Below are 23,994 nucleotides of genomic sequence, written 5' to 3'. Positions count from 1 at the left end.
TTATCAGACATAGTGTTTTAAGCTGTAAAGTGCTATTGAAGGTAGGAAAAATGGTAAAGCACTAATAGACACGGTTGCTGCATTATGCATTAATGTATTATCTGCATTAATGTATTATCTGCATTAATGTATTATCTGCATTAATGTCTGATACATTGCAAAGTTAGTAAAGACTAGGTTCAGATAACACTTCAAAGACTTTCTAGGTATTTTCAGAGAACTTTTCTGTTATGCAAAGCCGAAATCAGTAATGGAAAAAAGTTTTAAGTTCCAGCTGCACTCCTAAAAATGCTGGAGTCATTCATTCACTATAGCCATTAGCCGTACTGTGTTCATGCATCCAACAGTCATGTTCTGTTAATTGTATTTTAGGTAGAAAGAATGCAAAAAAACTTAATGGAATTGGCAGATGGAGAAAGAAAAGGAAAGATAAGTTAACGACAAAGCAGTGGTGAAGGAATTACCTGGTAAAACTAAACATATGTACGTCAGCACGGCAGGATGAGATGCACTCAGTGGTTTTTAGAAGTATTCGCAAAGGCAGTTGTTGAACCTCTAGGAACATGCAAACTATATATGTTTGGAACTGGAAGAAGTGATTTCAGTGTCAAATATAAGTTATGTAGGGATGTTTTCAAAAAGGAAGACGAGACCTTTCAAAAATAGAAACTTCCTAATTTGGCTTCTGTATCAAATAAGGTATTGCAATATATATAAAAAGCAGGACTGTGAATGTGTGGACCTGGTGGATTAAACAGGAGGTGATGCCAAAGAAAATCTGTAGACATTTTGGCTATGTGCAGGAATTTGATGGATAAGCCCACTGCAGTTGTTTGAGACTAGCTAGATTTCAGCTGGGATTTTGATTCAATGCTGCATGGTCATGTAAACAAATGGAGAATAACCGCTGCAGCACGAAGTGTTGGGGAACCATCCTGTTTTCAGCCTGAAGTAATATTTCCTGCAAAAATTTCTTCACTGAAAAATGTGAGTTTGGTGCTGGCTCATGTGCTGGCTCAGATGAATCTGGAGAACAGTTTTGGCTGAATAAGAAAAATGAAGGAAGTATTGTGGAAATGTCTAAATGAATGGACTGGTATTGAGTTAATATTTGGAACTGGGGAGGTTTTGTGAAGCAGGACTTCAAATCCTTTCCAACATAGGCCCCTCAGTTGCACATGTCTCATCAATTGGGCAGAGGTTCCTTGGTTTCTTACACCTGAAAGACATCACATGAAAGAGTGAGGTAAGAGCAGTTTCCTAGCTTGCAGCAGCGGGAGGCAGCATGCACCTTGGTGAGGGTGGGCACCCTGCGTTCAGCTCTGCTGCACCAGCTCCCTCGCACGAGCTGCCTCCAGCTGGATGGAGTTTGGGCAGAGGTGCAGTGATTTTATCCCGTGCGCACATCTCGGGCCTTTCCCATCTCTGACATAGAGCAGCAAGGGAGAAGCAAAAGGTGGCTGGTACCTTGTATGACGTGCTCTGCTAGGCTCTGCCTTGTTGCAACATCTCTCTGTGCTTCATAAAGTTAGTAGTTTGACAATTGCCATAACTAGGTTTAAGCATCTCCACTGCAATAGACATGTAGGCGCAAATTCATCGCTTGAGGCAGCGCTGAGATTCAGGCAATACAGCTGGTCCTTCCTCCTAAATGTGTCCAGATACCACTGCATTCACAGATGTTAATTTTCATTCCATATCAAGCCAGACATTTATAGTGTACTGTCTGGGGTCACGGACTGTAATTAGAGCTGACTAGCAATATTTTTATTGAATAGCTGTTATTTGTATAATTTTTAAAATTTTGCATTTTAAAGTTTGTTGCCTATTTTTGTTTTTCAAAAGCATCAATTCCATTTTAATTAAAAAATCTGATATTTTGAGCCAAAGACTTTTAGACACATTTAATATGCCTTAATTCTTTTTCTAGTTGGCAGACAATTGTGTTAATGTTCAGTTTTTATTTTTAAAAATTAAAACTGTTGGAGGAATAAAAATGAGTTTTTTAAAAGGATATGTTGCTGGCTTTCAGTGTGTGTTGAGCTAGATGAAAGCTGGTGTGTTGAATTCAAGTAACACTGTAATTGGTGTGCACGATCATTGGCAATACAGAGAGAAGTTCCTTACCTGAGAAATTTAATTTTTGAGGGCTGAATTCTGCTTTCAGACATGGACGTGGAAGTTGCATAGACTTCAGGAAGAGCAGGGCACAAGCACGTCAGGGAAGAAGTTCCCTGCAGACGTGGTGGATTGTTAGGTAAAGAATCGGCGTTCATGTGGTGTGCATATTGCAAGGAAATTCCACTTTTAAGAGGTGGTGTTCTCAAAATGAAAGAAGGAGCTTCAGATTACTCTTTCGGAAATGAGTATTTTACTTATTTTTCTCTGGAGTTTTGTTTATCTTTTGGAATGTAAAAGGATTAATAAGATTATAGTATCACTGCAGAAATGAAATGAGCCTTTAGACAAATGGAGTATAACTAAATTACTTAGACTTAATTTAATATATTGTAATGTACACATAGAAAATATTAATTATGAACTACACTTTAGCCTGGAGAATCCAGAAAGATTATGGAGCATTGGAAAAAGAGTTTGCCAGTTACTGTAGGTCATAAGAATGAAACAGTGCCAAAATTTTGTCAATGTTTTAAATGCCTTTAGAGGCAGTTTCAGTATCAAAATGACCCATATATGCTTTTCCAGAAGTGCATTATCCAAGTGCATCTTTGAAACAACTTTGCTAATGGCAGGCATGCATCCGGTGCAAGTATAGATCAGCTGAGAGAGTGATAATTTTCTGGCGTTTTGCCAACACTTCATGACTTAACTGAGGAGTCAAAGAACTGTTAATTCTTTTTCAAGTGGTTTCTATAAGTTAAAAAGCAAATAGGGCAGTTTGTTTTACAATCTTAGCTATACTAGCAGTTAGTTTTAAGAAAACAGTAATGGTACATGACAGAGAAGTATTGTGTGTCGCTGTATCTTAGAATGCTTGACTTTCATATCCATACCTTGCAGATGAAATTTAGGCATAAATAAGGCTACTGTTTCAGAAATGCTAAGTTTGAGTCCGTTGCGGACATGGTGCGTTTCAGGAAATTCAGCCTGAGATCCCCAAAGACAAATGGACACTCCTGAAATATTTCATCTTAAACACTGCCTGCCTCAAGTGCTGTGCTGCTGCCGTTGTGATTTCATGTCGTGGAAGCACAAGAAGAAGAGCTGGCTGAGACCTCAGCGTCATTGAAATAGCCGCAGCAAACCGAGGCAGCAGGAGCTCCGAAAGCCTCTTGCGTTGTGTGACATGTCTAGTAGCACTTTTAAGGTCCTTTGCTGAATAATGCCCGGCATGACTAATTCACAGCATTGCTTTTTTCTGCCAGCGTATTCTAAGTACGAGACATCATCTAAAAACATACATAATTATGGGGTATAGATTCTGTTCCTAATTTTATAGTGTACGGTTGAAAGAATAGAAGAAGAGTCTCCCACCAGAAGATACAGTTTTATAGATAATTTGTGTGTGGCTCTACACAATCTGAGAGTTTTCTTAGTACGTGTAAAGTATAGTTTTGTTCGTCTGGTCTCCACATAGCTGGTTTTAAAAAAAGAATTTTTTTTGATAAACATTTAAAGAAGTCATTCTGCTTTTATATCAAAACCTCTGTGAAAGACTGTAATGAACTACCCCAGTGATCACAAAACAGAAGGATGGGGGGTTTTTTTGGGGGGGGGGAGGAATTCAAGATCTGTTGTTAACAACAACAACAAAAAAGAAACAAAGTCAATGTTTTTTTTTCAAAAATTCTGTCTTCGGATCCCCCTCGGGCAGCCGGCTGCTGGTGCCCTCGTGCCCGAGGGGGAGCCGGGGGCCTTGCCCAGTGAGGTTAGATGCTTCGACGAGGGTCACAGCGGGAGCCTCGGGAAGAGCTGGGGACAGATCCAGGTATTTCAAATCCTAGTCCTGTGGCTTAACCACAGGAACGGCGTTCATCTGTAAGCATGCCTGCTTTTTAAAGTGATATTTGTATTAGTTTGGCAGAGATCCAGGAGGGGTGTCGGGCCTCTGTCGGCAGCAGCCCCCGCTCTGTCCCGGCAGGCGGGCTGCGGGAGGGCAGCGCAGCGGAGGCGTGCGCAAGGCCCGCGCCGGGGGACACAGCCCGCGCCGGGGGTGTCGGCAGCCCCCCGCCCTGTCCCCTGCCTCCCTTCAGCGCGGCCCGGCCCCACGCGAGGGTGAGACGCAAAGGACCAGCTGGGTAAGGTGCAACCTTTAGCAAATGTAAATAGCTTTCTTTGGCATTGGCTCCTTTTGAATCACAGATGCTAATCGCTGTCCTTGAAGGGTTTTGTAGTCAAGCTATAAGTAGTTGTGATAGAAATAATAATTAAAGAAGAACCTAAAAACCGACTGTACTCTCGGGGAATAAATCAAAGTAGATGATCAATAGAAAAGCTTTCACTAAAGTCTCACTTTTGATTGTATGGGTTTTTTTGGTCTTGTTTTTTTTGGTGATAACACTATGGTTTCTGCCGAAAAGATGCACTAAAAAAGCCAGAGAGGCCAAGACAGAGAGTGTGCCACTTCGTTCTTCTGACAAATGTGCAAGGATTTAATTTTCAGGTGGGCTGAGCAGTAGGCTGCCTGAAAATGTCATTTTGTTCAACTGTGCAGTAATAATTTAGGAAGAGTTGATAATATATAGATGTTAATTAGTATGTTTATAGAGTAGAGGATAGATATCTTAAGCCTTGGTGATTCATAAACTGTAGTAACTTTGACTATGTGCACCTTGTAGTTAACTCTTCACTAAAATAGTTATTAAAAAAATGAGAATTAGAATGGTTGTAATCTGTATAAAGAATAAAACAAAGAATTTTTGCTGGCCAGCTTACTCCAACTTTTACACAAAATTTTAAGTTGTAATTACATTTCAGTGAAAGAAAAGGAGGAAGGACAACTGCATTTTTCATAGCATTGTGCTGGGACTTTTAAAAATTGCAGGGGTGTTACTGAGCTAGGCTTTTTTCATCTAGTTCAGACTTGTTTCATACTGTGTATTTACTGTTTTTCAGTCTTTTGTCCTGCTTTAAAGTAATGGGGCCTCCGTCAACTTTCTTGAAGTTTAAAAATAGAAAATTTAGCTATATAGAAACAATCTTAGAAGGGGAAAAAAGGCACTATTTTTTGGCAACCGCGATGAATATTTTGATCTTTTTATTCCTACATTGTCTGCAGTTGGTATGAACAGGGTGTACAGGAAATGGCTTATGAGCCAGAAACACTGATACACAAGAGCACAAGCTCATGGCTCAGAGATGGCTCAGAGGAGGAAAAATAAGAAACAACAAGACTTCACAATAGACTGTCGGAAAACCTGTGCCAAAAAAAAAAAAAAAGAAAGAAAAGAGAAGAAAAGGCAAATGCATTCTCAAAAGAAACCCTTCAGGCTGGGTTCTTTGCTGGTGCAACTTGACATCGTTCTGCTGTAATTTACTGGAACGGCATTAATTTATGCCGTTTCAGGTTCTGGCCCTTCACTTTTAGGATACATGGGATGATTAATTTCTGTGAAAAGTTTAAGCCTACCAGCTTGGTTGTTTGGTTGTTTGGTTGTTGTGGCTGAATTAACTCTTACTGCATTGCTGTGTCCCAGATTTAAGGATCTTTATTTCAGTTGTGGGAGTGTAACTTTGATTTGTGTTTGGCCCTAGAAAGACTTCTTGTCCCACCCTTACAGTCTGATTTGTTGACTCATGGCTGTATTTTCAGGGAGGCTTTTTTGTTTGCTTTTTTTGTGAGGGTTTGTTGAGGAAAACAGTATTCGCATGTACTCGGAGATCTCAGAAGGGTGGGCAAACAAAGCACAGATGGCTGTTTGGCCGGAAACATTGTTTGTTCTAGAAGACTTGTTCCTCTGATTGTAACAGGAGATGAAGCAGTCTGTGAGCCAACTTGTAGGCATGTCTTTGGTGCAGTTTATTGCCCGCTGGAAAAGACTTGGCTTTGATGTCTCACTCATCCAGCTAGATGCATCTTCACCTACAGATGGTGGGCACAGAGCAGGAACTCCTCTGGGGAGAACTTCCTCTGGGGCCTTGGTAGGTGGGCTTTCCCTGCAAAGAAGACAAAGCTTTCCCCGTATCCTAATATAAGAGAAATGACTTGTAGTCGCAGGAGGATCTCTTCTTACTGATTATTTTCTTACTGCACCCTCAAAAACAGTTTTTTAGCCATGTTGCTTTTATATAATATTGTCTCCAGTTTTTCCTTGAAATCTGTTTCCTTTAGAAAAAAATCAATTTGCTTTTCTATTCTAGTTCTTTGTGTGATTTCCACTGCTTTTATGTAGTAATAGTGTTTTTAGCAGCTGTTTTGATCATCTAAGGCCACCTAAAAATTGCATGTGTGACCAAAACTTGTCTCTTTTCTCCAAGCATACAGATTGCTCTAATTAAAGCCTCTGTTCTCTATAAATCTTGCTCCTCTGTGTGTTTCTAGGCAGAGCACTCTTTTGCTGTAACTGTGATAGTGTGAGGACACAGGCAGAGCAAAATATTTAAGTATTTAACTTGTATTTAGCTTTGGAATCTGTTTCAGATCTGAACATGACTTGTCTGCCCAAAAGCTTGTATTGCAGTTGACCTAATAAAAGATGTTGACTTCTCCCTGCAAACCTTGCCTTGCCTCAGTGCATGCATGTGTGCACGGGGGGAAGCGTCTGCGTAAGGAGGAGGAGTTCTTCTCGCTACGTAGCTTCAAGAACTCTGAAGCTAGCAGCTGAAGGCACAAGTTAAAATGCAAAGTAATGTAACTGACTGTAATAGTAGCACATAGAAGTAAAAAAGAAAAAGTGCTAATAAGGTACTGAAGTGTAGGATGAGGCAGGATAAGAAGCTGGTGTGGCCAGCTTTTAATATGTCGTGGAAGCATGTAAGTGTTTCAGCTGTGTTGAATCTGAGCCCAGAAGATTAATAATGAAAAATGCAAAGCTATTGTGGAAAGGAAATGCTTCAGATCTCGTTTATTGATTTTATCTTGAAGTATCTTGTTTTTGCTGGGGAAAAAGACAACTCAATAATGAATTTGCTTGTTTTGCAGAAGTGTTAACTCCATGAATTCCACAAAGCTGTCTAGTATTTTTTTCTACAGGCACTTCACCTTTTATTACTATAACTAATAAGTACGCTGTTCGTTATGGCAGTGACCCAAGGATACTCGTTTTTCTTGCTCTTCTGTAATGCAAGATCAGTATCTTGTACCCGTACTAGGCATAATACCAGTTGTGTAACACCACAAAGGCACCACCTGTGTGTCTGAGAGGTGTGTTTTGCTAGTGCTGCTAAATACCACAAAGGTGCTATTTTGCTTACTGCCTTACCTAGTCCAGGAGTTAAGTCTGTTCAGCACCAACATGTTCCTCACATGTTGCTATCTATGGAATAGGGATGATAGGTGTAAAGGCACAGAAACAATCATTCTGCAGACTGACTATAAGGAGATGAATTTGCCACTGAATTTGCTACTAAAATTCCTAAGGGACGTTCTTCACAAAGACCTGCGTGGATTAGGAGTATTCTGACAACAGAGAAGAACCAGAATCTCTTTTCCCTCCCCGCACGTGTTTCTAATTTTTATCCCTTTTAAAGAAAAGGAGTCTCTTGATGTTAACATTGTGCATATAGATTAGAATTTGGTAGTGCCTTCATTAATCTTTTAAAATGAATTAATAGGAAACCAGTAATGATATTACTGTTGATGATGATAATTTGAATTTGTGTATTCTATTTCAACAGATGTGTCCTGAAAGCAGCAGAAATATCAGAGAGGTGCAATGTGCATCGTACAATAACAAACCATTTATGGGTCGATTTTATGAGTGGGAACCTTTTGCAGAAGGTAAGGGAAGACAACTTTGTTTTGTATTTTTATGCAGACTGTTTTTTGAAAAGAAAAATATGCTTTTTACCCAGTGAAAGCCACCAGGCTTTGATTACTTGAGTCTTGTTAATCTTTCCCTTTTCATCTGCTGAATTTATTCATGGGAGGACAAATAAATATCTCACACCAGTATTTCCTAGAGTACACAAGAATGAGGACTTAGCACTTAAGTCCTGTATTGACTGGTATACCTCTTCTCTTACACTGCTGCAACAGTATTTCAACTACTACACAGTAAACTATCTTCTCTTTTACCCATTCACTTTTGAGTCTGTATCTTTTGATGGCAAAGGTTCAGTATAGCTCCATTTCAGTAAATGGAGTAATTTTTTTTTTTTTTAAATGTTAGCTTAGCATGTGACTCATGGTCATGATACAGTCACTTCGGGACTCTCTGCTGTCTGTAATTTGTGTTTTCTACTGACATGTTCAGCGGTTGGGATGGTGACTATGGGAGGGGTAGCTATGCTATGGATTTGCCCAGCCGCAAGTTGAAATGAATGCCCTGGAATACAAAGCAGCAGCTCTGGTGGTGTTCTGCCACTCCTCCAGGCTCCTAACGCTTGGAGGGCAAAACCTCAGCAAGCTGGGCTTGCAGCCTTTCTCTGGAAACATGTTTTGTGGAAAAAATTTTTGTTTATTCATCTTTCTGTCAGCAACAGGTTGGCCTGCCTCTGGTAAGATTGTCAATTATTTATGTGGTAAATAGCATTTTATTTTTCAAATATGTCTCTGGTCTCAAAGGAGTCTAGTTTGTGTCTTATTTTTTAAATTAACGTTAAAAGTTTCTCTTCCACAAAACTTCAAAGAACAGAAAGGATTTAAGCATACAGAAGTTTGTATGCATACTGTGTCTAGCTGACTGTATTATTCTGAAGCCATTCTATCTCTTGGAGTGTATCGATGACTGAAAGTTATCCATGGACTCCTTTACTGGGAGGCTGTGCCATGTGTTCTGTGCTTTGTCTCCCACCATGTGCAGGCAGAAAGTCTTACCTTGAAAGATAGGCTATAGGATCAATCAGGATATAGGCCAGTCCACTTATCCTTTCTGGATATGTGTAGAACAAAGCAGAAGGAAGAGAATTTATATGGATTTTCTGTAACTCCCTTTTGGATGTGGCTTTTATTGCCTTCTGAGTAAGTAGCTGCATAGAACACAATCCCACACCGCTAAATAGATGTAACAGATTGTGCCATGGCTTTTAGTATCTTACAGGCAGTGTTTGCAGGGATTTCTCTTTGCAGCAGACTCCATTACAAATAAAGGTTTCAGTTTGTACTGTGGTTGATCTTTACGTTGCTACCCTGCCCCTGTAAGTCCTAAAACTGAAGTAGTGGCAAGAGCTTCCTGATTGTGCACCATGATCTGCTCTAAAAGGGAGGTAAAATAAGAGAAGTGTGCAAATGGAGTAGGAAAATGCCTTTCCTGATGGAGGGATTCCTCTTGCAAGGCTGGGTCTCTCAATAAACTGCAGTCAGGTCTGCCCTGCAGAGTAGAGCCTGATACTAGGTTTGGAGTGGTGCAGGCTGGGTGAATTGGCTGGAAGGCAGCACAAGCTGGTGTCGCTGTATTGCTTTTGGGGACCAGTGTGCCCCTTGCTGGGCCGCATTGTGTGGATAGCACGCTTGGAGCTAGCTGTTGGGTTTCTGTGCCTTGCCTTATCGCTCTAAGGCAAAATGCCTATTTTGGAGATGATAAAGATGCTTCCAAAAATGTGCTAAGGGAAATATTAGAAGTCATTGCTTGCTTATTTTTTAGGGGACTCTCCTGTTATAATCAAGGAATGTTGTGAGTATGTGAGATTCCTTTCTTCTGTATGCAGAAATGGACATTTCCATGTGTTCCTGCAGAGCAGTAAATAGCACGCTCTCAGTAGTTCCTTTAGATGTGCAGCTATGCTTCACAATTGACAGGAGCTATTTTTACAGCTAAACTTGAGTCAGTGCAGATTCAGGTAGGTTAATATCTGACTCCTGGTTGATGAAATAGTATTTGTTTCTAACGTAGCCGTGCCTTGGTCCTGGTTTTAACTGTTGTGGGTGTACTGAAGTGTTGCTGTGCTGTAACTCTTTAACTCAAATTATGAATATTCTGTATTTTTAGTTTGTAGTGCTGGACATTGTGAAGTTGCCCAAAGGGAAGTTTCAGAGCTGTACAGCTCTGACACTTTGTACCAAGCATTCAGGCAGGAAGAGGGCTAGGTACTCCAGCAGTCATATGGCTGGAGACATATTCTGCAGGCAAAATGACTCCTCCTAAAACATGGCCCCAAAGGCGCATGATGTGTTAGCTCTGCTGCATCCCTTTTCAAGCGGCCGTTGACAAGGCACAGTCAGTGGTGGGCCAGTTCATCCCACCTCCATCTCCTTGCTTCCTACACAGCAGCTTTGACTCTTCTGCCCCGTGCCAGGAAAGATGACCCAGGGGATCTAAAACATGCCACAACCATTTCTTTTTCCCTACCCTGCATTGCACAGCTTGCTCCGTATGTTTATGTTGGATCATTAAGGACAGCTAAACCATGATTTACAGCCTTGTCTTGATGGTGAGTTAAGTATAATTATTATTATTTTTGAAAAATACAGATATTTTTATTTCTCCCTTTTTCAGTTTGGTGCAGCTGTGTTTCTAATCCCTATTTTATCTGCTACTGCTCCAAGAAAAACTTTTGTCTTTATTAAAAAAGCCATATTAAAGGGACTATAAACCCTGTGAATTTAGAGTATTTAATGAAAAAATCCCTAGTTTGTGTTGGAGAAGCAATACTCAGAATGACTTTAAGGGCAGGATTTGAGAGGAAGATTCAGTTGGGACACAGGGAAAGCGTCACAGTGAAATGATAATAAAGCCTGTAAAGAAGTTTAAATCCACAGAAGCAATACATGTTTGAATCGTTCTGATAATTGAACTCTTCAAATTTGAGCTCTTAATTTCAGTTAAGTTTTTTTAATTGTGGGGGAAAATTCTTAATCTAAAGAAAGTGTTAGATATTTTGATGGACATATTGAAGGAATATGTTTAAAGGAAAACACCCTATTAGTTCATTTAAACAGTGCAATTCTATGAAAATCTGATTACAGGGAGTCTCTGTTAGTGAAGAAAAACTGCATTTTTTGAGGGAAGAGGAACAGCTGAACATTTTTTGTCAGAAATCCTTTGTAAGCCTGAAAATGAAATAAAGTCCTTTCCAGGAAAATCTGTGTCTGATGCTTCATCTTTATAAGGACACCTGGATAACCTCCCACATCCAAAATACACTGTGAAATACAGTATTTTCAAATCAATGACCCCATCACATCCCAGCTGCAGGTTGGTCTTCTTGCTTTGAGATGCATTTCATAATGACAATCAGGCTTTTATAATATACAGTATTTGAATACTGAAATACTAACCATGGGTTTCTGTTACAGTACTGAGAATTAACCCCGTGCTAGCCAGGCGTGGGAGGCGCAGTGCCCATGCGGAGAGCACGCTGTGGCTCTGCGCCGCGCTCTTCGAAGAGGCTGAGCCTTACGGGGGCACGCTGCCTCCTGCACCCGCCTCGGTAAGCCAGCAAGGGGAGCAGGGACAGGGCTCCCTCTCCCTCCTGAGCAGACCTAGAAGGACTTCTAAGATCTGGGCGGAGGCGTAATTGAGTCTCTATTGTGCAAAACCTGAAATAAGTAAAAAAAGTGTTCTTTTGGGACTCCCTCCCCCTGCCCCCAAAGTAGCAATTTTCAAGCAGAAAAATAGTGCAAAGTCTGAGCAGCTTCTTCTCAGGGATAATTCCATTTTCTTTAAAACAAGGAAGAAAGAAAAAGAGAGACACACAAGAAAGAAAGGGAAGAAGAAAGGAAGAAAAAAGGAAAAGTAAGAGAAAGTAGCTAATTTTGCACATCAGAGCCTGAGAACTGGTCCACCGAAAATCAGACAGGATATGGTAAAAGAAATGTAAAAATTTCATGGAAATAATTGTTTTCTTTTTTTTTTTCATTTAGTTATGTTTGTTATTTTATAGACATTTTAATGTGAATTTTCCTGAAACTCAGACTTGACTGAAAATTTCCTCCAAATGTCTACAACCAGCTCTTTTCTTTTCAGGTGACTGCACTTGTTTGCAGTGCAGTACGACACTTATTTGGCTGCGTCGCAGTGAGAGCTGGAAGTCTTGCTGTTTTAAATGTATGTGTTATTTTACATATGCAGCTGTAACTTGTGTTAGAGCTTGCTGAACTCTAGCTAACAAAGGTAATAGGAGTGAAGACGTGGCTAAAGGATCATCACAGAGCGGTGGCTGTACAGATGATTTAGTTCCACTTGGTAGAGTCAAGATTTCTTTGGCTTAAAACACTGTATCAGGCCAGACAAGCTGCTAGGAACAGAGCCATGCTCAGATCTCAAGAGCTGTTTGAACAGTTTGTTGCTGGCAGCTGGCTGTTGGACCGGCAGCCTGCACATGGCGTAGGGAGCGGCTGCGCTCCCGCCTGCTAGCAGACACCCTGGCCTCGGAGTCGGGGAGTTTCACCTCTGTGGGATCTGCGAGGCAGCCAGCGTAGGTGAACCTTGGCACGCACGGGGTCTCTGGAAGGCCTGGCAGAGTTTGTTCAGTTCTCTGCCGTTGCCAGGTTTGGCTTCCTCTTACGACTTTATTTTTCTATTTGATTGCTGAGAAAGAAAAAAGTAGTTCAGAGCCAATACACCGCATTGCTCTTCAGAGGAGGCTTTGAGTGTGGTTGGGTTTCAGCTGCAATGAAAATTCCTGCTGCTGACAGCTGCAGTGGTGTATCTGAAACAGTGCTGATGAAACTGCTGCAGTTTCAGTGGAAAAAAATGTCTCCAGTCTCCCCCAGTATCGCTGTTGCCAAACTTAACTGCTGGAGGGTGCTGTGATGAGTGGTCCAGCATCAACTGGATCTGGGGCGGCTGCAGAATCCGGCTGGCTGCACTGCAGCCGATGGGCCCTGTGCTGGTGGTGCCCTGCAGGCCGTTCAGGCCCTTCCCACTGCTTTCTTGAGCGCTCCTCAAAGCTGTGCATCCCTTCGTATTGAGGGCAAGATTTACTGCATCTGCTTGAACTGGATCAGAATCCAGACTTCTCCAGTTTCAACATTTGTATCCCTGGAAGGATATTTAATCTGTGCATTTTTCACATTGGACTTCGTGGTACTCTTTCTCTGAAATAACTTTCATGTCAGCACTCCATCCTGAAGTCTGCCCTGCATTCAAAGGAGAACTCACTGTGTAGGCAGTAAAAGTCCTGTCTGAGCTTACTGTTTTAAAATACCATCTAGTAACCTGACTTCTAGCTATAGAGGTTTCCCAGCTATTGTTGTGAAATACATAAACTCTAAAGAAAATTAAAGATACAGCTCCCACAGGTGTGTAGCAAGTATTGCAACTTTGGGCTGTCACGTCAGATAAGAGGCATTTATGATTTAGACTGGGTTCATTTTTGGTATTAGTACGGGGACTAAAGACTGATGCAAAGCTGCTATGTTTATTTATTTGCATTTGTATTGCTTGATTTGTGACAACAGATTTCATTGTTTTTGAATGACACAAAGAGCTTCTCTAGTAGATTGTTAGCTAGTGAACCAATTTAAGAAGTTAAGCTGCTAGGGAAATTCTACAGTCTGCTGGTAAGTGATGACGCCGAATGAACTCTGTTTTAATATGATTAATTATAAAATAGAAGAAAAGCCTAACTGATGTTTTAAAAATCTGTCAGTTACTTAAAGGTGCAAAGAGTGTTAAGTGCTTTTGGACACACTGGTCGGAGTGGTGCTGTCGGAGAATTGTTATAGAAGTTTAGTTAGAAGGACCATGTGGACATGACCTACAGATCCTCGGCAGCAAGCTGGAGCCACGGCATAGTTTTGCTGATGCTTTAGGATTTGGAAGGTGCTGGGAGTGTATGCAAGTCTGCTAAGTGAGTCCAATGTTTAACCTGTTACCAGTCTGTCTTCAGGTGCAATAGTTCTGTGATACAACCTCCATCTACCTTTTCTGCCACAGCAACTAATTAACAGAGCATCTATCATTTATTAACTTTGATACAGGTAGAGCTTTAGTTTATTGCCTCTGTACAGGAAAAAGCATGGGGTATTGTGCCTGGAAGCTGTATAACTGAGCAGCATGGTATTTTTTTTTAAAGTTGTACACTGTGCTTCTAACAGAGCAGAGATTACACTGTACTTGCAGATTTTTCCATAGCTTCCTCCTGATTCTTTATTTCAGAGAGTGTAATACTTCCTTTGAGTTTTAAAAATTGAATTTTTAATTTGATTTGCCTTGAAAGTAATGCCTTTCAAGAGACTAGATCTGCATCAAAGCTTAGCGTTTTCTTCTGTAGCTTCATGAAATGAGTTATGTGAAGTAAACCCGTCTTCCTCACCACATTGTATCTAGCAAAGTTGATAGAAAAGTAGATGTGGCAGTTTATATAAAGCTGTTTACAAAGGTCTTTGACAGTCTAGTGTGGCATGGTCACTGTGTTAATTCTCGCATGGTTTTTTATGAGAGCTTTAATAATCAAGTCTTAAAAGAAAAAGGAGAATGTTACGTTTAATCGCTTCCTCATATTCCTGGAATAGGAAGCAAGATGTCCTTGCAGTGCTTCCACATATGCTGGGATGTTTCTCTTGAAATGCCAATGTGCATTCAGGCAGTTCAAAGTATATCCTAGTTGTCTCTTGAACTACAAAGAAATGGCAAAGGAAATCACACTTGAACAGCTTTGTGTTCAGATAGGTCCAAAGTTGAATAACAAATCGAATGCAGAAATTTGCATATCTGAAGGAAAACTTTTGTTTTATCCTAATGTGAGGTGTCACCACCAGGATTTAATAGACACTGGAGCTATGCATCTATTTTCACAGAACACTGCTTTACTGAAGGTATGATTGTAGTCAATAGGAAGTAGTTTTAGACTCATCACAAATATTTTGTAGATTGTTTCTTTGTTTTTCAAAAACTCGTGTATATAAACAAGTTATTTTAAATACAATTGTTTATATGCACATTATTAGTGTGTTATTCAGTGTCCTTTGTCAGCTCTCCTTATGCCTGTATACAAAACCTTTCTAGAAACACTGTGAACTAAACACTTCCGAAGTTTTGTATACTCAGAGGAGCAGTGTTAGTGTTGTCTTTTGAGGTTAAATGGAAGTAGAACTTCAGCTTGGAGGAGTTAGAGACTTGGTCCTTTAGCGAGGTCAGTCAGGTAGGCGCTGATGTGTTTCCCGAATGCCTGCGACTTCTCAACTAGGAGAGTGCAATCCTGCTGAAGCAAAGGTGGCTTAGTCCCAGTGGATGAATTCTTGGCCTTCCCTGGTTTGTAGCTGCTGGTTGTGCTTGTGATGCAGGATTTGCTATGTTGAGTTAGTGTTCTAGTTTTTGGTGCAAAACTTTAATAACTTGATTTTTTCCTCCAAAAACATGAGCAGAAGCTTTATGGTTTTATTTATACTTTCTTTGGTAAATTACTTTTAGTTAGTGAGCATGCAGATGTTTGAGTATATACACCATATCTCAAGGAGTAATCCAGCTGTGCTGCAATTCATCCAGCTGCAAGATATTATATTCAATGAGGCAGCTGCCTGAAGTCTTCATTTCTTGTGACGATAGACCATACCTTTTTCTATGCTTTTTGCCTCCACCTGTTAGAAGTCTTTTTGATTGCTTTCATTTCATTTCAGAGTTAGTTGTCCTTGAAGCTTGTACTTTAATTGCATGCACTGTATTTTAGATGATAATTTTTTTGTTATTCTTATCTTACGTAAACTACTGTAGCCCGCCAGACTCATCGAAGAGGCAACAAACAGAGTTTTGAGAGGCTTGAAAAGTAATGAACAGATGGTGTTTATATTCTTTGATTAGCTACAGCTCAAATAGTGCATACTTCTCCAATGACCGTAAATCAACATATAAGTAGTAACACAATTTGCATTCCTACCTTTCATCACAAAAAATCCAAATGGATTATTATCACCTTTTTACCCTTGTTTGTAGTATGTGTATAGAAAGAAACTGTCTAGGAGTTTGTCTTATACTTTCTCCTTGCAAATCGAAAGTCTAAGTCTATGCTATCAATTAAAATAAACATTCAATAACTCTGTTGATGTAGTGTCTTTCTACATGGTCTGTCATCACTTCACGTGTACTTTGCTTCAGGGTTATAATCAAGCATAATATTTTGAGATTTAGAAAATAAATTTGGAAAAAAATAGTAAAAACTTTATCCTGTTTGTATATTACAAGAATTCATGGCTTAATTTCTTCAACTATTCTGTAAGTTGATGTATGAAACATACTGCAATTTGCTTTGCTTGGCTTTTTCTATTATCTTTTGGGCTGTTTTAAGTTGGATCAGTCTCAATCTGTAGCTGTTTCATGAACAGTTGCTCAAAAAATGAGTAAATTCAAACTGTGAACAGTAAGCAAGTAGCAGATTGGTACAAGGTCAGAAAGCCTGAAGCACACATCTGAAATTATTGACAGGAGCTTAAGTGCTCTAGGCCTACAATTCCTCTTGAATTTCAATGATCCATGAGCTCTGATTTCCTTTAGATTAATTGAAAATCCCATCCAAGGCAATGAAATATCCATTTTTCAGACATTACTGAAAATTGTAATTATTTCATTTTTTAACTGAAATCTCTTTGAAATGTTGCTCACTTATGAGACTACAATTTATTCAAATATAATTGAATGTGAAGTCCATTTATATTATGTCCCCTTTTTTCCCCTTGTGTTTAATTCTGGCCTGTGATTCGATCAGAAGAGAGAGCAGATGGGAATTTGCAGAGCTTTAAAACTATGTGCTGGAGTATCTGAGGCATTTCTTTAACTTCATCAATAAGTCTGCTTCCTGAACATCTGTTGTGTTGAGCTTGATCTGGAAATTGTAAATATCCTGTGTATTACTGAAATATGTATCTATAATCACGTCTGTAGGAAGCCCTAATAAAAACTATACTTAGACACTTACATATATGAAAACTTAATGCTTCAATGTGGCAATTTACTTTCTATAGTTATTTTTCCTATATCATTTTATTAATATATATGTTTTGATTTGCATTTTTAGGAAGCTTAGCAATATCAGAGCTTGGCTTTTCTCTAGGGTTCTGGGGTCTGTTACAATTAAAATAATAATGTATATGCATTTTTAATTGTCTTAAATCAGGCAGACATCATAATCTACTCTATGAAGTCAGCCCTCCTTCCTGTAATAGGTCTCTCACACATGCGCAAATATATATCTAGCTGAATGTGTAGTAGATGTAATGTATGTGTAATATGTGTAATGTGTCTAGTTAACTATGTATCTCAGTTTCTCCACTTTTCTACTTGTTCTTTTGAGGGAAAAATGGATTTAGAGGGATGAGAGCAAAGAAAATATGGGTGTTTATATACAGACAACTGAGGAATTGGAAAGGGTTGGTACTGTATTTGGGAAATGGGAAACAACATCCATTCGGTGTTATCATTCGGCAGTAAACTCAGTACACCCCAGATTGGGCTTGATAGTAAACCATGTAAACAGAATGTATTTTTAAAATGACAGGAAAAGGAGAAAAAGAAGACAAGCTGACAAGCCATATCTGTCTTACCCTTACGGTGTTTGAATAAATTTAGCCTAGCTTTGCTGTATGAGAGAGATTGCCTTCTGTATCCAGGTGACCAAGGTTTATTTTAGAGCATCTGTCTTGCCTAGTTGGATTAACTGCAAGTTGTGTAAACGTCTCGTGAAGAATTATGCCCTCATTTCAAAGCACAGTTAAGTTCCTCTGGTGGGACCAGAAAGTTGAGGAAGATTGCAGTGGCTTTTAGGCTCAGTTTTAGAAACAAAATTATGTCTGGATTGTGTGGTAACAAAGACTGTTAGACTAGACTAGAATTTGGAAATAGGTTATGACTTTGGAAAGCACCTGATCCCGTTAAACAAGCATGGCTGGGCCAGACTAGGTTATCCCTTGCTAGGTGATGATCGCTGACAGGAGCTTAGAAACCTTTCCTTGAAGTGTAGAGGCTGTGAATTAGTTCTGGTGTTAAACTCTTTCTACTAGTTTATTTTCAGATAGGAGATGCACATTGTAGCAATTCTGAAGTGAAGAGGGCTAGGATGGCACTATCCAATCAAGATGTATTGCCAAATATGAGTATATGTCATCTAGAGCACATTAAATCTGGCACAAAGTGATACTAGCAGTCTCATTCCTGCCTATGTACAGAATGTCTTCTGTTGTTGTTAATTAAGAAAACAAAACATAAAAAACTTCCTTCAGACAGTTTGAGATACTGATAGCTCAGTGAAGAATTTTCTCCTTAATCAGTGGCAGATTTATACATCAGAATGCAAAGCCAAAGTGCGTTCCTCCTGAAGAGCAAACAAAGAAATAAAAACCAAATTATTTCAGTCATTTCTGTTAAGTGCTGTACTTCCAGTGACTCCCCCCCCCCCAAAAAAAAACAAAAAACAAAAAACCCAAACCCCCAGAACCTTCTTGTGATAAAATTCTGTTGTTTGGTAGTGGATTTTCATGCTGTGAAATATCTTCTGGACCTTTACTGCTGATGGAACAGTTGGATTCACTGATAGCACTCAAAAGCATTTCTTTAAGTGGAGCTAACAGGGGAACCGCACTATATTTTGCTAGGCATAGTTAGGTAGACACAGAGTTGTTATTGCCATGCAGATGAAGAATTGAGGCACAAAATTTAACAGTTTAATCCTGTAATCCCTTAAAGTCAATAGCAAAAATTCCTTTTGAAACTTGCAGGGTCAGAGGTGGGAATTTAACCTGTTTTCTGAGTCTCAGTCCAATACCTTCATCGTAAGTCTTCCTGGCTTCTGCTCTGTTTTAAAACCAATCCCTGATTACATTAGCACGTGTATGAATAAAGTCACCAAAAATAAGGCTGATAGGAAAAAGCAGCACTGCATCTGCTGCTGCAAGTGATAGCTCTTGATGATTAAGTCCTTGCTCATGGCTTTCTTACATCTTCAGCCATGTTCAGCGTAAAGACAGGAGCAGCTCGGGCTGGTCCTGGGATGTTCAGTAGTGCTGCTGTCAGCAGTGCTTACGGAGAAGAGATAAGAGAGAAGTTGGAGGAGGGAATCTGGACTTTCAAGTTTCTGAGAAGTGAATATGTATTCGTTTACGTCCCGGCATTCCTGCTTTTAATATTAAATTCAAGTAAATAATAGGACCAGTATGATGTTCTGGGAAGCAATGAAAAGGTAATTTTGTAGCCTACCTTGTTAACGTTTGTCTCCACTTTTCTTTGCTGCTACCAAGAGCCATGGTTTCGGATCAGTATTCTTGACTGCAGTATTAACAAATAACCAGATAGCGGTTATTTGTGATAATATGTTTGTGAAAGCGTCTCTGAGACATACCATGCAAATGTGTATACTTACGATTTGAACTGATGAAAAAAAAAACCCTGCAATTCTTTTTTCCAGGGAAATCATCTCCAGTTTTATTTGTTCTTTTGAAACTGAGCAAACAAAACACTGGCTGAATTTGTATAGCAGATTTTTACCTGTTAGTGACCCTTGAAACAAACAAGATAAGGACACCCAATGCTGAGAAATCAGTTAGGAAAAAGACATCAGATTTACATTAAAAAAAATAATAATCTAAAGGTTGTTGGTCCTTGACAATATTGATGATATAACTAGATTTGGAAATATTTCAAATAACGTTTTATTACATATGTTATTTTTCCTTTTCCGCTTGATTGATGAAGAACAAAACCAAGAGTCTCAGTTCTGCTTAGAGTCCATTACTGTTGGTTTTCTCTGTCAGTATGTAGCTTAGTGCTGGCAAGCTTAGATTTCAAGCTACCAGAGATATGCTGGTGGTAGGGTTGTTTTTTCTTTTTTTCAGTACTACTTCTATTGAAATTTAATAAAATTAACATTACTCGAGCTAGCCTTAGATTTGATAGAAACTTTTTAAAGCAAAATCTAATCTCTGACTTTATTTCTTTAAAAAAGTGAATGAAATTCAATTTGAATCCTAGCATTAGGCAATCTCTTGACAAAGACTGGTGTTGGGAACCAAACATGCTGCCCATCTTGCATCATAAGAAATGCAAAGTAGTGACAATTTATGCTCAGAGTAACTCTGAGCTAGGCTGATACTTTGCTGTGGCTGCATGCTTCACCTGCATACTCATGTCATAGGAAGCAGTGATAACTCACTTCAGTGTTAACACATTAAAATGTAAAATCTTAAGGGATGTTTTAGTAATAAATAAGGATATTGTGCTGCATCTGGATTTTTCATCTCAGCAGAAACCTCATATAATAGTATTCCAATAATACAGAATCTTGTATTCTGCAGAACATTCTTTATTCTACAATAAATTACCAAATTTACGCCTATGGTTTTATTAGGTATATCTATTTTATTATATAAAAAAAATATTTATTATAGAATGTGAAGTCCTAAAAAGGTATTGGTGTGACTCTTTTTGCATGTACGTTGTGTTTTTCTTTGTCTTGTCTTCAGTAAAGTAAGGTACATTGATTTCAGTGTTTAACAGGTATAATGGTAAAAAATGGCTACCAGTTTTTCCTGGAAAGAGGGGGAAAAACATTGGAAATAACCAAAGTATAAAGCAATTTCGACTGAAGTTTTAATTTTTAAATTGCAACTTTAAAAGATTTAGTTGCAGTGTTGGGATCAATATAAAATTAAACCATAGTGTTCTTTTGAAATGCCTTTGTTTTGAGCAAAGTCATGTTTATGAAGTCCTATGTGAGGATGTGTCATGGCAAAGAAGGGCAAGGGAAGGAAACAAACGGTACATTTTTCTCAAGGTAATGTGATTCTTTCTCTCTAATAATTTGCCAAGTCATTCAAGAAAAATACTTCTTTTACATTAATCTAACACTCTTACAAAAACAGAGTCAATGGAATACTTTGATCCACGAAAACACCATGCTGGAGGGGAGCGGGAGTACTCACCACCTTTATCACAGCCTTCTCGGGGGCTGACTTAGCCATCGGGCCGAATGTTTACCAAGCAGGACTGCGTGAGCCCACAGGCTGTGACCCAGCCTAATCCGTAAAGGCCTTCGGACTAGATCTTTATTCTTTGTATAGTTTCCTTGTGTGCAGTGGCCGTACAGAGCAGTCTGAACCTTGCTGCAAGCAGACAGCTGAGGAGTTGCTCCCTTTGGTTTGGGGAGCAGTCTGGCTAGTATAAAGGTGAGTGGGGGAATACCCCAGAAGTGTGGGTTGTACTAGGAGTCAGTGTGTTGTTATCGAGGTTGTTATCCAGGAGTAAAAATTAGCATTAGAGCAAGGTTGCTTTAAATTAACATATGCTAGGAATTTAACCAGCCCAAGGCAGTTTCAGGGATTGGTCTACACCTTCTCTGTATCCTCTCCTTTGGATCTTGTGCCAAGTAAAACCTTCTCAGAGCCAAGGACTCTGCCATTTAGGAATTATTCAATAAAAATAATCCCGATTACTTTGAGTCTTTCATCAGTTCTAGTAAAGGTTGTCAGGAACCTTCTACAGGGGTAGAATTACAACCTTTTTGAATCTGTAGTTCATTTTATAGCATCAGATCTGTTTCTATGTTGGGTTCCTCAAGATAAGGGAGAGAACAGAGGGGCAAATTAATTACCTTGACTGTCTTACCAAAGAGAGCTTTCCTCACACTTTTTAGTGCTGTTTGCATTGCAATGGTTACTGTATATAAGTATATATGTAGAATAAGTGCTTTAGTCCAGCTGAGGACTGTTTGAGTTGATTATCTCCTATTTTAGGTGATGCTGTATTAATTTTTACTCCTGTTGTCTCTGGGAAAAGTCCTCAGTTGAGGTTTAGAGCTGAAACATCACTCCAAAAGTTTACCTTTGCCTTTGGATCCAGATTTTGCACTTTGGCTTCCTTATGGCAAAACTCCAGTGTAAACATGACATCCTATCCCTATTCAAAGGCCTCTTTTCAGACAAGAAAAATGAAGGTTGTTCTTAATTCTCCTACATCTGTTCTTTTTGCTGGTAGATTCTTGTTGTAGAAGACTGAGACAAGCAGGCTCAGATGCTCTGAACGGGTTTATTGTACAGCTTCACAAGGAAACTTTGTTATTTTTATGTTGTAGTCCTAGGAGTGCTTGTCATGCAAATCTGTGCAACCATTTTTTTTTTTACAGTATTAACACACTGGAATGGGGGAAAGCTTAGGGCTTATGGTATTTTGCAGGTGTACAGTTTTTAAAAAAGGACCACTGATCCTGTCATGTCTTCTAGATCCTTGAAATAGTCCAGAGGATTAAATAGAGCTGCAAGGTTCAAACAGTGTAGTAATTTTAACGTATGTTTTAGGTTAACTTTGGGGATATTGAATAAACAGGGCAACAACTAGGCAAAAGATTATCAACATGTGTTCTGTCTTTGTTGTTAAACGTATGAAATACCTATTCAACATGTTTCTTGTATCATTTTCAATCTTTGGCAGTATATTCTTGATTTTAAACGCTTTCTTTTGTGCAGTGTGGGCTGATCAGCTTAGAATGCAAAATTGAAAAATGCCTGGTGAATATTTTTTCATGTTTAAAAAGAAATGAACAGCTGAGAAATGGGGAAGAGAAAAAAAGGTGAGTTTGCAAAATAGAATAGAGAAGAGGGTTCCCTACATAAAATGCATATAAAACTTTGTTAGATTTTTAAATTACTATCTTTGCCTCCGTTTGTGTGGAAGTAGTTTTTGTTGACTAAATTATACATTTCAAAAGGTTTTAAATAGTATTTTAATATTTTCCATATGTTTGATTTCATAAGAAATGTCATTTATCTATTCTAGTCAGCAGTGATTGTCCTAATCTAGTGCAGTGTGTGTAGCAGGCTGTGGAGTTCCCAGTTTCTGCTGAAGTTAAAGGAACACAATATAAATATGACTTTTTATAGGTCCTAATGGTCCAAGAACTTCTGAGGTTAGTAGGAGTTTTTTCCATTTACTTTGGTGGTTTTTGGATGAGGTCAAAGTTGCAGAGTCATTTAGATGAAATTTCACCATCTAGCTGAAAAAATGAACAAAACTGATGTCTGATCCTGCAAAGGTTTGTTACAGGTAGATAATATCCAGATTTCTGAGTATTTGTAGGATTAGGCATGTACCTAATTCCTTGTAGGATCAGGAACTCAATAGAAATTTTGAGTTTCTTTGGAAAATGATAAGTTCATATTCATATTTCATATTTCATATTCATATAAGTTCAGATTCATATTTTATTCAAAAGTTCTGAAGTTCTCATTGAGTCCAGGCACAGTTCTGTTGGGCTAGTGTACAAACGAGCTCTGAAAGCAGCAATAAATAAACATGGCATTCAAAGAGAGTTTTTTTCCCATTCTATGAGGATTTTTTTTTTTTTTGAATCACCTCATGGACTATATTACTATATTACTCCCTTCTTCACTGCTCTCAAAGATTTTCTTTCTTTTTGCTTTGGTGTATGTGTTCCTGAGCAGTTAAAATTGACTACTGAATAAAACATTTGATCTACTGTTGATCCTTGTAAGTTTTACAAATGTCCTAGAAAAATGAAATAGAAAATACGTTAGTAGGTCATAAATCCTCCAAACACTGAAGTAACAGACAAACAAACCACACAAGGAGTCCTATTAAATACCGACCATTTCCTACCTACTTTGGGAGGCAGATTTCTTCAGAATAGTTTTCATTATGTTGAAAGAATTACTATGAAGATGCTTTTCATTTATGATTCTTTTCACTTTGAGTCTGTTCCAATATCAACTAATATAAAAGGAAAGATGCTGTTAACTTGAGAGGGAGTCAGATGAGAATCTAAAACATTTACGTTCTTAACTTCCACTTGTGTACTCAAAATATCGCGTATGTGCGCTGTCAGCAATAGACCTGCGCTTTCACTGTCTGGAATATTTAGGTGCAAAATTCTGTTTTCCTAATTTACTTCCTATGGCATTGTGCAGGTATTAGAAGTTAACACCTAAATACTGATAAGGTTAATAGGCAAGTTCTGGTTCCAGTAAAAATTAATGGATTTTATCTGATCAGCTTT

The 23,994-nt window shown here is 38.9% G+C and overlaps 1 protein-coding gene and 1 long non-coding RNA gene across 4 annotated transcripts in view; both read left to right on the top strand.

Annotated features, from left to right (window-relative positions):
• THSD4 (thrombospondin type 1 domain containing 4) overlaps positions 1 to 23,994 on the top strand; it is a 448,823-nt gene that overhangs the window by 124,069 nt on the left and 300,760 nt on the right. For all 3 annotated transcript variants that reach the window (XM_064517464.1, XM_064517462.1, XM_064517465.1), the window contains one exon: positions 7,798 to 7,900. In XM_064517464.1, the coding sequence (XP_064373534.1) occupies positions 7,798 to 7,900 (103 nt within the window). The remainder of the gene's footprint in view (positions 1 to 7,797; positions 7,901 to 23,994) is intronic.
• Positions 10,672 to 16,919, top strand: LOC112991106 (uncharacterized). Its single transcript, XR_003261219.2, has 3 exons — positions 10,672 to 11,255; positions 11,357 to 11,490; positions 12,027 to 16,919. It is a non-coding gene; the product is annotated as an uncharacterized LOC112991106 (long non-coding RNA).

This window comes from Dromaius novaehollandiae, chromosome 10 (genome assembly GCF_036370855.1).
Source record: "Dromaius novaehollandiae isolate bDroNov1 chromosome 10, bDroNov1.hap1, whole genome shotgun sequence".
Lineage (NCBI taxonomy): Eukaryota > Metazoa > Chordata > Aves > Casuariiformes > Dromaiidae > Dromaius > Dromaius novaehollandiae.
This window is presented reverse-complemented; position numbering and strand designations above follow the sequence as displayed.